The sequence below is a fragment of the Ischnura elegans genome, chromosome 4, assembly GCF_921293095.1.
Source record: "Ischnura elegans chromosome 4, ioIscEleg1.1, whole genome shotgun sequence".
In the NCBI taxonomy this organism is placed as follows: Eukaryota; Metazoa; Arthropoda; class Insecta; order Odonata; family Coenagrionidae; genus Ischnura; species Ischnura elegans.
In genome coordinates, this window is record NC_060249.1 from 57,126,422 (window position 1) to 57,141,695 (window position 15,274).

At 40.0% G+C, this 15,274-nt stretch overlaps 1 protein-coding gene across 1 annotated transcript in view; it reads left to right on the plus strand.

Annotated features, from left to right (window-relative positions):
* The first annotated feature begins 7,817 nt into the window (after positions 1-7,817).
* LOC124157547 (ATP-binding cassette sub-family G member 4) overlaps positions 7,818-15,274 on the plus strand; it is a 96,205-nt gene continuing 88,748 nt past the window's right edge. Inside the window, exon 1 of the mRNA XM_046532371.1 lies at positions 7,818-8,145. Coding sequence (XP_046388327.1) covers positions 7,959-8,145 — 187 coding nt within the window. The 5' untranslated portion in view covers positions 7,818-7,958. The remainder of the gene's footprint in view (positions 8,146-15,274) is intronic.

The following is a 15,274-nucleotide window of genomic DNA, read 5'->3' on the forward strand; positions in this document are numbered from 1 at the left end:
GATACAGAGGACCTTCGCGCTCGTGCGTGGGGTCGTCTTTCGATACGCAAATTAAGTCTATTGAATAGAGGGCCTTCGCCGAATAAAAAGTAATGAAGACGCGGGGCCTTGTGTAGCAGCATCTGTGCAGCTCGTTGGTGCAGTTATCCTTACGGCGCGTAAATGACTCCATTTACTACGTGCGCACGTAATAATTTCAAATTTCAATTCCTTTTCTACCACTCCTTGAAAAACCGATGATAGCCGCCTAACGTATTATAATAGGAGCCAAATCCAGTTTGCCTGTGCCAAAACGAAATCGGTACTCTTCGTACGCTATAGCGGCTATAGTAATAAGTAACACGTAGCATAAAGTATGGCATCTGTAACTAGTTACCTTTTAGCTATGGCATTATGAATTTGCATGACTGACTTACTATCTCTCGGAAACCACCTCTTCTGCCTCATAAAAGAGAAATATTCTCCAATTTAAGTAATGAATGAAATTTGTGGGGTCCAAATGCGACTGAAAACGTTTAAGATACAAAATAGCACGTCATAACTTTCCACGTCTCACCAGTCAACTCGCTCATATGCTCTATGACAAACGGTGAGGCAAGTTTAGACGATTATTAATGGAGTGATTCATGCATCAACCATTGTATCGCAAGGCCAAACTCCATTACTCATACTGTCTGTCGTAAATACAGGCGCTGGGTTAGAAACTTTCGAGCTCTCAGGCAAAAACGGAAAATTGCATCAATAGATAAATTGTCTGATCTACACATGATGCCAGGAGGAAAAATTCCCCTCCACCGGGAATCAAACCACGGACCTTTGGATCTCCGGGCCACTGAGCAGACCGCTAAGCTTTCCGAGTTCCTGTAAGGTTACTGCTATACATGGAAATGTACCAAGGCGAGATGCTAGGCCTTCGCGGACAATCCAAGATAGTAACGCGAGGGGAAAAGGACTTCTGTGAAGTCACAACTTGTGGAGGGCCTCAAACCTGCGATAAATCCGCGCATGGCGATGATATGGAGATATTACACCTCTGATAGAATGGTGATCTAATTGTAAGCAATAGGTACTCATGCCCGCGCGGTTTGAACATTTTTGGTTACACAATGCTAAGTTAATACCCTAAATGGATGAAATCTATGCCGTTCTATTAGAAAAATAGGCATTTAAAATGACGGCCTTACTCGATCTACCAGAATTAAGAAGGTAGATGAAAAAAAGATTGAGAGGGGAGAAGTAAAAGCTTTCTAATCATTTGTTACCAGAGCCTAACAGATTGATTTGCAAAGATATCAAGAGCATATTAGGATCAGATCAAGAGTGGGCAGAGGAAGTTGAACTCTGGATTGGAAAGTGGATGGCTATTATTACGTGTAATACGACAACACGTGTCCTACAGGGCGGTTCGCTGTCTCGGTGGGAATGATCTTGATCCATATACTCATGCACCTTGCGTAGCCTCGGACTTGAGATTGTTAGGTAGCTAAAAATATCAGAAATCAATACTAGTCAGATTGCACCTGGTCTTCACATCTATTTAGCTTCCAAGTAGTTATGTCAATGATTTACTGTTGAATAGAAAATAACGTTTATACTATTCCAATTCACCGTTTAATGATAAGATTTTGACCTTCAATTTCCACGATAGCAACACAATTTATCGAAAAATAACGTTAGGTTTTTTTAACGGCATAAATTAAGTAATTTATTTCACAAGTATCAGACTAATTTCTTAATTCTTGACTGAAAGAGAAAAATAATTTCCCAAAAGAGAAGCTTTATCCTGCTATTTAAGTAATGCATTAAATTTATGGAGCCAGAATGCAAATCAATACGTTTAAGATAATATGGCAAACCGAAATTCTCTACCTGCCCAGAATCTCTACTCATATTAACCATGATAAATGGTGAGGCAAGTGTAGAAGATAAAGAATCGAGTGATGCACCTCATCGACCATTGTACCTAGGTTTGTCTGCCTATCTCCAGCTGATTTATATGTTAACACGTATTCCAAATAGAAATGACATAAACGGAGTGTCAAACACCCACTTGGATTTCATCTTTCTTGACTTTCTTGATTCTTCCTGACCACGCGTGCGTAAAATATGCTGAAAGATGGAATGATCGCCGGAATACAGTTCAACCTGTTCAAGGTTCTTTCCACGTTTTCTTGTTACATGATCGGAATGCCTCTCCCCTCCCAATGGCCACTTCATTCAAATCGTCAGCGTCCACTTTCCATCCCAGAATCCGTGTTTTAGCGGTGGTAGCAAACGTGAAGGGGGCATGAAGGTAGAGGCCGCCACAGAGTAAAGATAAGCAAGGGCGATTTTCGTCAACTGCCCAAGAGACCAAGACGGAAGTATCAAAATCCGTGATCACGTGATGGATCTGTTTGATTGACTACTTATACTATAGCGTCCGATTTTAGGTTGTTTATTTCGATTGTAGATTTTAATACAATAAAATTTAATACCTGCACGAAGCAGGAATATTTTCAGGATCAAAAAAATCTATTAGCTAGTATTTGAAGAGCTAACTTTATCCATTTCCCAAATATTTAATTTGCCAGCCTTCGTGGTGGCGTAATATAGTCATAAGCAGCTGGCCTTTTTTCCTTCGTGGTGACTACCTGTGACACATCTATTTATGAGACCACTAGCCTAGGGGCATTTATCCGATCTTATTACTTATCTTTACTTAACATGAGCAAATGCATGGAGGTGCATTTCTTGCGGAAGTCGTCCAACTATCCCTATTTATATGCTCTGGATGGTGTTCACATAACTGCGACCGGTGAAGTGAAGTATCTGGCAGTTGCGATTACTTCGAACATGTCATGGGGAACATATAAGAAATAAATGTGGCAGAGCTCTGCAGAGGCTAGGGTTCGTCAAGAGTATTGTGGGAAGATTTTCGGATGAAAACGTAAAAGAGAGGAGCCATTTCCCACTCGTTCGGCCACATCATGAATATTTGTTTATTTATATAACACTAAAAACAACACTAAGGCGTTTACATTGGGTTTATAAACAAAATAAATTAACTAAATATAATTAAAGAACATGTATAAAAATAATCTCATAAATAACAACCATTTTCAACACATACAATACATACAAAAAGGTGGGTGTCAAAAAGATAGTCTTTTCAATTGGTTATTGAAATTTATGCTGGAGGCAAAGAGGTCAAGAGAAGAATAAATAGTTGAGGTTGAATTGAAAATAGAAGGTAATCGGTAAAAGAGGGATCTATGGGATATTGCCAGACGGAAATTGGGCTGGTGTAGAGCTTCAGTATTGCGGGTTTTGCGAGCTGGAATGCAGAGTGAAAAGAATGTTAGATCACTGGATCACCCGTTCATGATGCAGCAAAGAAATTTGATGTCTGATGTCAATCGGCGGTGGGTGGCGTGTAATAATCCAAGTGAATGACGTATTTCGGCACGTGAAGAGGATCTGAGGTGAGGTATGCGATGTCGAACAATTGCTAAGGAGAAATTGGAATATGCAGCGATCATATGATATTCCGGTGCAGAAAGACTTAGGAAAGCTGCGCGATTTGTCAAAAACTACTACGGGTGTACAGTAAGCACTGCACAGATGTTTAACAAATTGGGCTGGAAACCGCTGGAGACTCGGAAGCCGCGCTCTAGGCTAAGATTGCTTGAGAAATTGAGAATAGGTGTCATTTAGAGCGACGCGGAGAACATCACATTAGAACTAGAGAACCCGATTATTACATCGAGAGAAAAAGAAATCCACTGGATACGCTTAAATTTTTTAATTGATCCAGTTTTTAAACAGATAATACATTTTTTCACTTTTTGACCGAGCGAAAATTTCTGTTAAAAATAACTGCTCGTGGATTTAAGTAAATAGCGTAGTTATCCACCGGAGCATGGGCGTACCCAGCGAGGGGGCAGCTGCTCCCCCCACCCCCCTAGAAGCAAAAATCGCTAAAGTCTTTAGGGAAAATCAGACTGGATTGAATCGAAAGTTTTCAAAAAATTTTCTTTAATATTAGTTTAAGAAATGTAACTAAAATGTTTTTTAAGCAAATAATTTTAAAAACTAATAAAGCGCTGTTTTAATTGTCTTAAAATTTTAGTTTCATTCACATTTTTCATGCTAAAATGTAAAATGTTACAGCTTGAACGATCATGGCTTGCCCCCATTAGTGTTGATCCTGGGTACGCTCTTGCACCAGGGATATATTTTGACGAAAGGATAGGTATGGGAATTCGTTTTTTCCCCGAACAGTAAAGAACTTTGATAAATGCTAGGGGGAAATTTTGTGAGAGCATTTCACTTTTATTTGTCAACAGCCTAACACCCCGCTCCAAAAGCCTAACGAAGCTGCTTGCGGTGAGCACATTGATGTATCCTCTAACACTCCAGTTGTTTACTGTTATTCAGCGGTCTGGGGTGGTTGGGCACCCTCGCCAGGGGCTCATGATGGGCCCCCCTTCCCGGGGATATCGGAGGTCCGTCTTCGGAAGTTTTTAGGATATTGCTTGCCCAGAAATAATAGATTTTGATGTTATTCTGGCTCTTAAAAACAATATGAAAGTTAATAAAAAATAGAAATTTCGTAAAAAATACTATGAAAAGTGATGATTTCACAGCACATAAAATTTAAATGTATATTACGGTTCTATAACCAATTTAGTGATTTTTTTCCAAGAAACTGCACCGAAATCTAAAAAATCTCTAAAATAACCTTGTAGAATAATCCTTTCAAAAAAGCATCAGGTACTCTTTTATCCTCAGACACCCCTATTTCATTTCTAATTATAATATTTTTACACTGTGTATGTTGTAAATAGGGCAAATAAATACTATGTAGAATTTTATAATCGCAAAAAAACTTTGGTTCAGGTAATCTGAGCCTTTTTTTTTACTACGCCATTTTTATACGCTTCACGGTAGACGCGTGCGTTGTAGAGCCCCTTATGCTCGGAGCCCTCGGCGACCTGGCCAGAGCACCCCTGGTTTTGTTACCTTAATTTTTACCATCTAAGAGAACATGGGCGTACCCAGCGAGGGGCAGCTGCCCCCCCCCCCCCTCCAGGGAGCAAAAATCGCAAATGTCTTTAAGAAAAATAATATTTTTTCAAGCAAATAATTTTAACAAAATTGCAAAAAGCTGTCACAGTTTCCTCAAAATGTTGGTTTCATTCTCCTTTTCCATGCAATAGACTTACCTGTAACTTGAACAACCATGCCTAGTTATGAGTTAGCCCTAGCCCCGCCCCCCTAGTTATGATCCTGGGCACGCCCTTGGAAGAGAATATAATTATTTATTTATTTACAGGAGAAAACTTATTGTATTATAAAGCCATGTAAAAAGCAATATGGCATGAATAATAACTGAGAACGATGATTGGTTTCCGGGTTCATTGCGCGTCGACTCATTTTTGGTGAACGAGAGTTTCGGGCGCGTTCCAGCTCCCGTCTTCTAGTCCAAATGATCTTCAAAGCTGCAATTCTTTATATACATAAGGCTAGTCAGGCGCACGTTCTTATAAATAAAGAATAAAGACTAGATTTATACACAAAGAATAAAAGCTATGCAGATCATTTGGACCCAAAGACGGGAGCTGGAACGCGCCCGAAACTGTCGTCCGCCAAAAATTAGTCGACGCGGGATTAACCCGGAAACCAATCATCATTTAATCACCGCGGAAGCCTCAGTAATAATGACTGAAAACATTTGACCAAAAATCCATTGAAATAACAAAAAAAAACTTATAAAAGCATTTGGACTAGGATTACGTTTGTGTAAGGATTATTTCAAGGCTTTTGCGTTTCAGGAATGATCCGTGAACAAAAATTGCGAAAAATATGTGTAGGTACTCGAAATAAAATGGTGCATGTTAATATGAATCGCTCTTAATATATAGAAAATGTCGGTAAAAAATGATGCCATCCAAATTCTAAGCGCTTCCTAAACCTATATTAGTACTCGAGTCGCACGATATGTTAATTGTTACGATATGTAAATTGATTGGGCATAACATGTGATATTTAACGCTGTACTACAAGAGTGAAAAGTATCAAAACGATGTCACCACAGATTGGAATTGATAAAATAGGTAATTTAAAAATAATCACCAGCTGATATCATTCATGTGAAGATAATGGATGGATTCGGGAATAAAACTGACGAGTTTTTTTTACTCAGCCGTAGCGATTTCAAGACCGAAGGGCGATTGTTCTAATGAGCTATGGTGGATAAAACATAGTTCTCCGATTTCCCTAGTCAAACCATCTTTATCAACAACAGCTACATTGGTAGGTGTATGGCAGACTATATTTCCGTAGTTAAATATAGTTAATCACCACATGAATGTACATAGTAACTGGTGATGGCGATTGTACTGAACCGGAGAAGGGAAAGGGAAGAAGGAGTTTGGATTAGATTGTCCTGAAAAATACATGCCAAAAGAGCAACAGTTGAATGTTATGTCCTATGAAGTTGCGGTACTCTTAATGCTTTTATCGCACAGCGAGGGTCAAAACTGCACGGAGAAATTCCCTCTACCAACAGAATTAGAGCCTTGCATTTCCTCAGATTCCCTCAGAAAATTATTAGGAAGCGCGTTGGTTAGAATTTGCAGTGGCCAAAGTTTGAACTCAAATTCAATTAACTACTAACGAGGCAGATGCTTAACCGTAACCCAAATAACTCAATCATGGATGCAGATAATAGTGTGAAGGAGTGAAGCCTTAGAAGTACCCAAACAGATTGCAGCGGTTATCCATTTTTATGAGTTTAACTGACCATTGTTTTGCTCAAATTATTCGCTGGAAACGCATCGTGGCATTATTTGCAGACGTCAACGGTTTTGTGTACTTTCATCACTACCGTTAGCGTGTCACCAGAGACAAATATGATGCGATATGCAGGTGTACACGTCTTTACTTACTTTTACAACTTCATTAAGTGGTTGGGGCTATATCACTACATTTAATTTGCAATGGATTGCCGTCGTCAGCTTTCGTTGATCTTCGCGAAGAAGAGGGACTTGGTGAAAGGTACACCTTATTACGTAGTCGATTCCATTAATATCACCTTTTATGCGGGAGTCACCTGAAAGAGACAGGAAAGGCCGAATTTTCAGCCACCAACTTACTCGAAATGAATAATAACAAATATTATTATAAACCAAATGAAGCATCTAATTATCAGCGTAAGATTGATAAACTTTCATTCTCGCAAGAACAAAGTTTGCTAAAATAATCTCCCTCCTAACCTCACCCTTAGTCTGGGATAGGATAAATTTTGCTCAAGAACAAACAAGAAGAAGCTGCTCTCCTTTTCGACGTCGAGAATTAAAAAGAAAATGCATAAAAATGTGAACATAAAATATGAAAACAATGACTGAAAGAATGATTGCCGCTTTTTAAAAATTCATATGAATGGAATTTGTTTTCTGTTCTTCGTTTTGTTATCCTACGTTATCGCATGCCACCCTTCCCCTATGAGGTTAAATTCGAAAAGCTGTCCCCACTTCAGTTTTGAGCTGATTACACCCTATTGTAGATTATCGGACGGAGTAAGGGAAGAAGGTGTTGCATCAATTGAAGAGCAGATTAAGAATTGCCTTGAGTACTGAACGCGAGAACTGTTTTGCGTTGGCGAGAGGGGAAGAGCAGAACATCATAGAAGACAGACGGAAGCCATGGCGGGGAGGAATACCGAAGTGGCTGATGTTGGACGTTGGATTCGAGGAGAAGGGGAGGCCGCTGAAGAGGAAGGTGGGGGGAATAGTGGAGCGGGAAGGGGTGGGGATTCCTTTGCCGGCCTCCAAGGAGTCAGTCGGTGGCTCACCATTCCCACTGTCCCCGCCGAAGCGCCTGGTCCCTCCGCAACCGTCTACTTGCCCTGCCGGAGGAATCAGTCGCTCACGAGCTCTTGATCATACCGTCTTAAGTCTTCCAACCCGGTCGAGATGACCGCGACGATCGAGATGACGGCCTCCCCCGGAGAGGCGGCGGGTGCCGCCCAGGAGGGCGCGGGCCTGCTCAAGCCCACAATCGGAGGCCCTCAGACGACCTTCTCTCGGCTGCCGCAGAGGGCCCCAATCGAGCTGGACTTCAGCGACCTCACCTATACCGTTTCCATGGGGATGCGGAAAGGTAAGCAATGTTTACGTCTCCCCACGGTCGTGAATTGATGGATGAAGTGTGCGGTGATGTGTTCGGTGCGATGGGCCGCGGAGGAGAAGATCGTTTTTCGTCGTTTGTTTTCGTTTACAAGATGTGCAGACGATTTTTCGCGTTTTCATCCGACTCTTCAGCTACATCTACATACTATCCCCAAACATCTTCAATAGGCGTGTGGCAGGGACTCTTCGGACACTAGTTAAAAAACAACGTGCTCATGGGCGTATCCAGAAGGGGTAAGGGGAGAGCAGCTGCCCCCCCTAGAAAGTGATATTGTTATAAAACATGTAATTAAAATAAAACTTTTTTTCGTGCGAAAATTTTTCAGAACTAACAAGGCGCTGCTATAATTTCCTTGAAATTATGGTGCCCTTAACTTTTCTGTGTCAAAACTTGGACGACTTGCCCCCTCTAGTTTTGATTCTGAGTACGCCCTTGAAAGTGGGCGTTGGTGTGGTTTAACTATTGCTCCACCTAGCATTTATTAAAGACCTTCAATGATTGAGGAAAATAAATTTCTTTAGCAACTCGTACGGCGAATATCTCTCTTATTTTGTCCTTACATTTTATGCAGCTTGAAATGCAGTGAAGTCTATACTTCGTCATCGGCAAAGAATTCTGGGATTGGTTTGACGCAGCTCTACCTATTCAATCAGCTCCAATCTTTTCATACTAACATAATTCTTCTGCTTCACGTCGTTCAAATTCGTTCCACATTTCTCATACGATCCCTTCCTTTCGGGTACTTCCCTTCCACTTGTCCTTCCAAGATTGCCTTTCTTTCTAACAATCGTTTAATCCGCATCTTCTTTGATGTCACGAATTTTGGACATGCAGTTCTCTCTAGGACATTAAGAGGTGACGACTGGACACTGTCGCCACCGAGCCTGGCGATTCAACCAAAAATAAAATGTAGAGATGGTTCGTTGTTGCTGTAGTGTGATGCATAATATTTGAATGTGACAATGCTTAGCATGAAGATTGTGTGATTGCGAGAGCATTGTGTGATTTTTTGATTCACGATGCATCAATCCAGTAATCGTGGATGAGATGTGGACGAGAATTAGCTATTTACCACACACTTGGCACTTCGCAGCCTGTCTGATTTGACCCTATGTGCGTTGCGAAACATCTGCAAAAACAGGTAAAATAATAATGGCATTTGTGTGCTAGAAAATTTCATTAGATTAAGAAATTTCTGTGCTAGAAAAGTTTATGATGCAACTATTTTCACCTAATTGGCCGTATGTACAGGCAATGGATCACACATTACCAGGTGTTTTAATCGTAAATCGACCATTGCCGACCTAATACGAGTTGGATTCAAGATGAATCAACGATAAAATCTTTGGTCCAAGGTTTCTCGTATCAACTTTTTTTCCCTCGGGACGAAATGAACCAAATAAGTGGGCATTCACCGATAACATGATGTCATGGCGCTGGGAACAGCTGTCCGAGGACATTATTCTTAGCCATTCTAAGATGGACTCTGTGATCTCTTCGGTAATCATCAATCACAACGTCCTTGGGTCCCTCACAAGATACGGCATAGTAAAAATGCGGTGAACGGCAAAATTTTAATTTTTTTTAATCAATCGACGAGAGCGCTTGCTAGACCATGCCTAAAATCCAATACCTGGCGCCCCTTCATTACTTATACATCTTCTAGTTGGTAAAATTACACCCATAGCAATTGGTTCAAGGAGCAATTAGACTGTTTTTTTTTTTAACGTGGAGTGCTTTTACAAAAACAAAGATTTTGCTGCTTCCTGCGTTATTGTTTTGCAAACTTGAGCAGGAAACGTCTATACCGGCAATGTAAGTAAGGTATGGCAACCGAATGCCATTATGTGATGCCAGAAACATCTGCATGACCTAGAATTTTTTCTCTTTTGGAACAGCTGAATGGCGCTAAAATAAGAACCAAAGTTGCTGGAAATTGCTCCAAATTCACTGGTATAATTTTTTATGTATAGCAGCGAAAAGCGACGCGTATGAGACCAGTTGAGTGCGGTGTGATGACTTCCGTAGGCAAAATTCGAGTTCAGACAGTGGTGGAGACGATTGTGCAAAATCCAGTGCCTCCTCACTATGAGTGTAATGAACACTATTTGAGAGGCAATGTATTAAGTTAACCAGACCATATTCATTAACCATAACTAACTTTATAGCAATATCAACATCATAAATCAGATGACAATGACTGATACCATACGCTAACCTATTCACTGCCAGGTATTGATTTCTCGACAAGCTCGCTTCAAAGTTGCAAAATAGCAACATATACCGCATACATCACCAAAAAAATGAGTACATAAATCAGACGGCTCATTTTTTTGTTCATGCATTTGCAATTATGCAAGTTTTTTCCCAGCATTCTATTCCCAGCACGAACCTTCCCCATGCCGCTGGGACAACTGTCTATCCAGGGATAAGAGTTCACGGTAGCAGTGTGGTACAGTAGGGTTGAATGACAATTTTCAATGACACCCGAGGAAATTGCGAGTGGCGCGCACACGCGTCTGCGTACTCGTTTGTTTCGTTAGGGCCGCCAACCGTCGCCAATTAATTGAGCTCGACTCAACTACGTTCGCGGTTTTTGCGGTGTGCGATATGAAGACGACTTCCGAGGTGGGAACGTCACTACCGACGAGCCCACTCAGACGCGAAACCAACACGGATACCACCTTTGTCCCCCAAAATACGCTCACGGGGGAAGGTACCCAAATGTCACCTTCAGACCGCGTTCAATCTTTTCCAGCGTTATAAGAAAATGAAATTTTAAGGGATATTTGTTTTTACTCAACTGTCCTTTGGAAATTTTCTAGATATTATGGATTGAAATCACTAGAAAAATGGCCAGAATTATGCAACTTATGTTACAAAATTTGCTATAACCTAGTGGGTAGAGCACTCACCTGCTGATGGAAGAGTCCCGGGTTCAAGTCTCTGTTGAAACCTTCAGATACTCCAAATAAATTGCTAGGATAGTTGTTTTGATTTTCATTTTTGTAAAAAAATATTATTACTATGGTCAAAATTAGTACCACCATTGAAATATAATAGAAAATAATATGTGACGCCGAAGTCCTCGAAGTGTGAGGTAGCCCAAGGAAAGGACCTGCACCCCTACCCTGGATGTGTGATTTCACACGCCCGTGGCGCAGTAGGGGATGAGCCTTATCCTCACCTTCCCAAACCAAACTTCGGGTTGATTCACTGAGTGATTGAGTGAGTGATACAAAAATACCTTCGCAATATATCCCAAATTACATTTACGGAGAATATTCTCCGTGCTCCGCTGTTAGGCTCGAGGAAAGGCGCGGAAGGGCCTTTATTGCGATACTTTTTCCTCGGGTTGCATAAAATCTAGGAGTTTCACTAGTAAAAAGTAAATGCCTTCTCGACGAATTGTGTGGGTTCAGTGGCGCCGACTCCATGGGCTTGAGGGGGCCCGAGCCCCCTCAAAAATTCCTTATGGGTGTAAGGAAAAAATGTGTCGGACTTGTAGATTTTCCCTGGAGTGTCCAGATATCGAGATTCGAGTTATAACGGTTCTAACGTTGATCATATGACTCTTCTAAAATGCTTAAAAAACTTAAAACTCACTACGTATAAAATTTCCCGGGGAAAGATCCCCGGTTTGGGCCCCCCCAATATATTTTGTAAGTCGGCATCCCTGTGTGGGTTTAAACTTCTCTCGATATTATCATAGGGTTAGTAACTCCATTTCTGCCGACGTTTCGAGCTCCGATTCGAGGCTCATCCTCAGGGCTGCTGAATATCGTTTCGAGGAAATTGATTTGGTTTTAAACAAGAAACGCGTGAAGAAAAAAGATTAATTTCTGTCAGTTGCGTGGGAGTGATGCATCTTTCACGATAAGGAGGTCAATTTTATTTAACGAAGGCCTATTTATGAAAAATGGGGCCTAGGACGCCAACATATCGATGAAAAAGCAGAGCATATCCGACTAAATCCGGGCGTCAAACTATTCCATCCAGATGTAGATTTTGTGGGGAATTTCAGAGGAGCGTCAGCAACATGTAATACATCAAGAGTCAGCTGCTTATTCATACCTCTGGGTTGGTGTATGCAAATTGGAATGGCTACATGGGTGGAAAATACTATTTTTCCCAGAGATGTTCTTATAAAATGACCAACATTTGGTGGGCTTAAGTGCTACCCAGTCTTGGCACGTAACCTCATTATAAAATTGAATACAATGATATAATAATCATAAAATGAGGAGTATACAATTAAGGCAATTTTTTTTTCTCAAACACAATGATATCGATAATTACTACTTGTGAAGGCTGCATGGCATTACTTTGAGGCCACATGCTGGTCACGGGTTGCTGACCCTTCCATAATAAGACTCTCAAGTAAAGATGTACGCACTCTGGGTGTCGATTTTGGTACTTTCTAATTGATATTGTGCCCTAATAGATAACCTAAGAAAGGGTAGGTTCAACGAGTCATTCATGGATGATGGCGCGTTTCAAATAGATAAATTATCAGACCTAGAAAGAAAGCCTCTCTTGTAATTGGGGTGGACTTCTACTTCTACACATTGGACACACTGAAAAAATATTTCCTATTTTCCAAAGGTAAATTATTTACTTTTCTTTTACGCGAGAAAAATGCTAATATGTATTCATAGATGGGTGGTATGATTGCCCCGTTTATACTTACTAGTTTGCACAGTTGAACACGCATTAAAATTTTTCTCATTGTCAGATGGCATTCTAGCAAATGGTAAACACAAGTAGCTAAGGCATGAGTTGTCGCATATAGACTTCCGATGAAAGCATGCCCCATTGAATTTGAGCTGACTGCGGCACAATTTCCGTCGCACTAAAGCAATTTCGAATGAATAATCGAAATATGCGAACGTAAGGTTCCAACGTTGCATTGACTCTCAATATTTATCCGGTTAAAGGCGTCTTAAAACTACCAGAAATGATTTCTTCCGCAAGACACGAAGGTAAAACTTCCATACCTGATCGATGCACTTGCGTAAACGACAATAAATAACGAAGAATTAACCACTGTTTTAAAGATCTTTTCACACGTGATGAGATTATTCGACGATCAAAAGCATTCTAGCTCTTTAAATACAAGAAATAAGTTATTAAAATAAAATCCATGATAAAAAATGCGAAAAAAGTCATTATATTATTATTATCAATTATTTGTTATCAATGATTACGAAAATTGATTCCAGTGCACCAAGGAAATAAAAAAACTTCATATTGTCTGTTGTATCCAGAATAAAGAGTAATAAAAATATATAATGCAGCAATTCCATCCACTTTCTTTCATCAATTCCTTCCATCTTTGATGCCTGAATTTTGTTCTCCTTTTACATGAAAAAATTGAATAACTAAAGAGTATGCAGCAGTCAACGTGATATTTTACATTCTGAATTGGTGAAGATATGGAGATTCTCATTTTCTTCATCCAAGCGGCGCTGGAATGTCATTTTCTACAAAAGTCGGGCATACTCGTACGAAAGAGAGGATTACTTAAAGTAAAAATATACATCATTATTATTTAAAAATTGGAAAAAATACCGGCGAACTTTGTACAAAGGGAATTTTTAACATAAATGTTATAACTTTCAGTTATTCTAATTGGATTACACCTACGAATTCTTCAAAACCTTTTACCGCGGCGTGATATATATTCGCAATAGAGATTTATCAATGTGAAAAATAACTACACAAATCCTTTATCTAAGCCGCTATACTCTGAATGTGTGTCCTTTTCACGCTGTAGTGATTACCGCCTAGCGACTAATGAGCAAAAATGTTATCGGCGCAACCAACGTATGGGTCTGTTTCTGAGAGTACTCCGATGCAGAACGTCACAGACATTCTCCATAAATTACGTTGGTACAATTCACATGATATGGTTTATAACAATGATGGTACCATGTCGAGGAATCATAAAAATGTGGCACGCTTCATTTTAAGGTATCAGTTTAGGGGTGGGAAAGAGAGCAGGAATGAGTGGACAAATAAACCGTAAGATCTTCACCCAATGCTAGAAACTAAACATTAGCGTCATAATCACGGGAAAAATTTCACAACTAACCCAAGATATGATTAGGGGGAACCTTATCTATGGCTGAAATAGTTATAACTTGAACCTTAATTCACAATATCACACGAACATTTTTGACATAATTATATTCATAACATTTTTCTAAGTGCTTGCCATTCTTTTAATTACCACTCTGCAAGTCATATTTTATGGGTGCATTGATTGCCATCAGGGAATCCACGTTTAAGTTCAGGGTTGGAAATTTTGATAGTGACAAATGATTGGAGAAATATACACTTCACCTTTTGAAAATGATCAGTAGAGCTGTTATTGCCGTCATCTCTGACCTGGTGGAGGCGTGGAAATGATCGTTTTAAGGGTCCTTTTAAAATTTTAAGGGTATGGGTAGGAGACTCTTTCCAATATTTAATTGCATATAAAATATGTGAATTTTACTTCAGAGGAAACGATTAAGAAAAATTTTCACATTTGGCACACTATTAAATGTGGACCAGGGAAAATGTTACTATTGTTAAAAAAATAAACAAGGGGAAAATATGTATTATTCTGCATGCTCTGAAAATTTCAAAATTATACCATAACTTTCAAACAAGTAAGACGTCAGGATGCCAAGGCATAATATGACCGGTTGAGTAGGAGTGACACTTGCTCTTAATGTTTTTTCCCACCAGGGTTGCACATTCTACTCAATGCTGATGCCGCATTCCCTCCCCAAAAGCAAAAGCTTCCCCCCTATACAGTGCGCATTAAAAAAAATTCCCCCTTTCCCCTAAAATTGCTTTCCATTGCTCAAGTGGCGCCATACGTCCTTCCGGTGGGCAGCACTGTATCTCACAGTGTTTTGGGAATTTTCATACTCAAAATATGTCACTCTACTCAGACGTGAGTTACCAACCACAAGGATTGGAAACATCAAGAATAATATTTCGCCAAATCATTTAAAATTATGTTCACATAACATTATCTCGTGCACATGGCACTGGAACAAAATACCAAATGATTTCGGACACCTATCTACGCTACAAAATTCTCCTC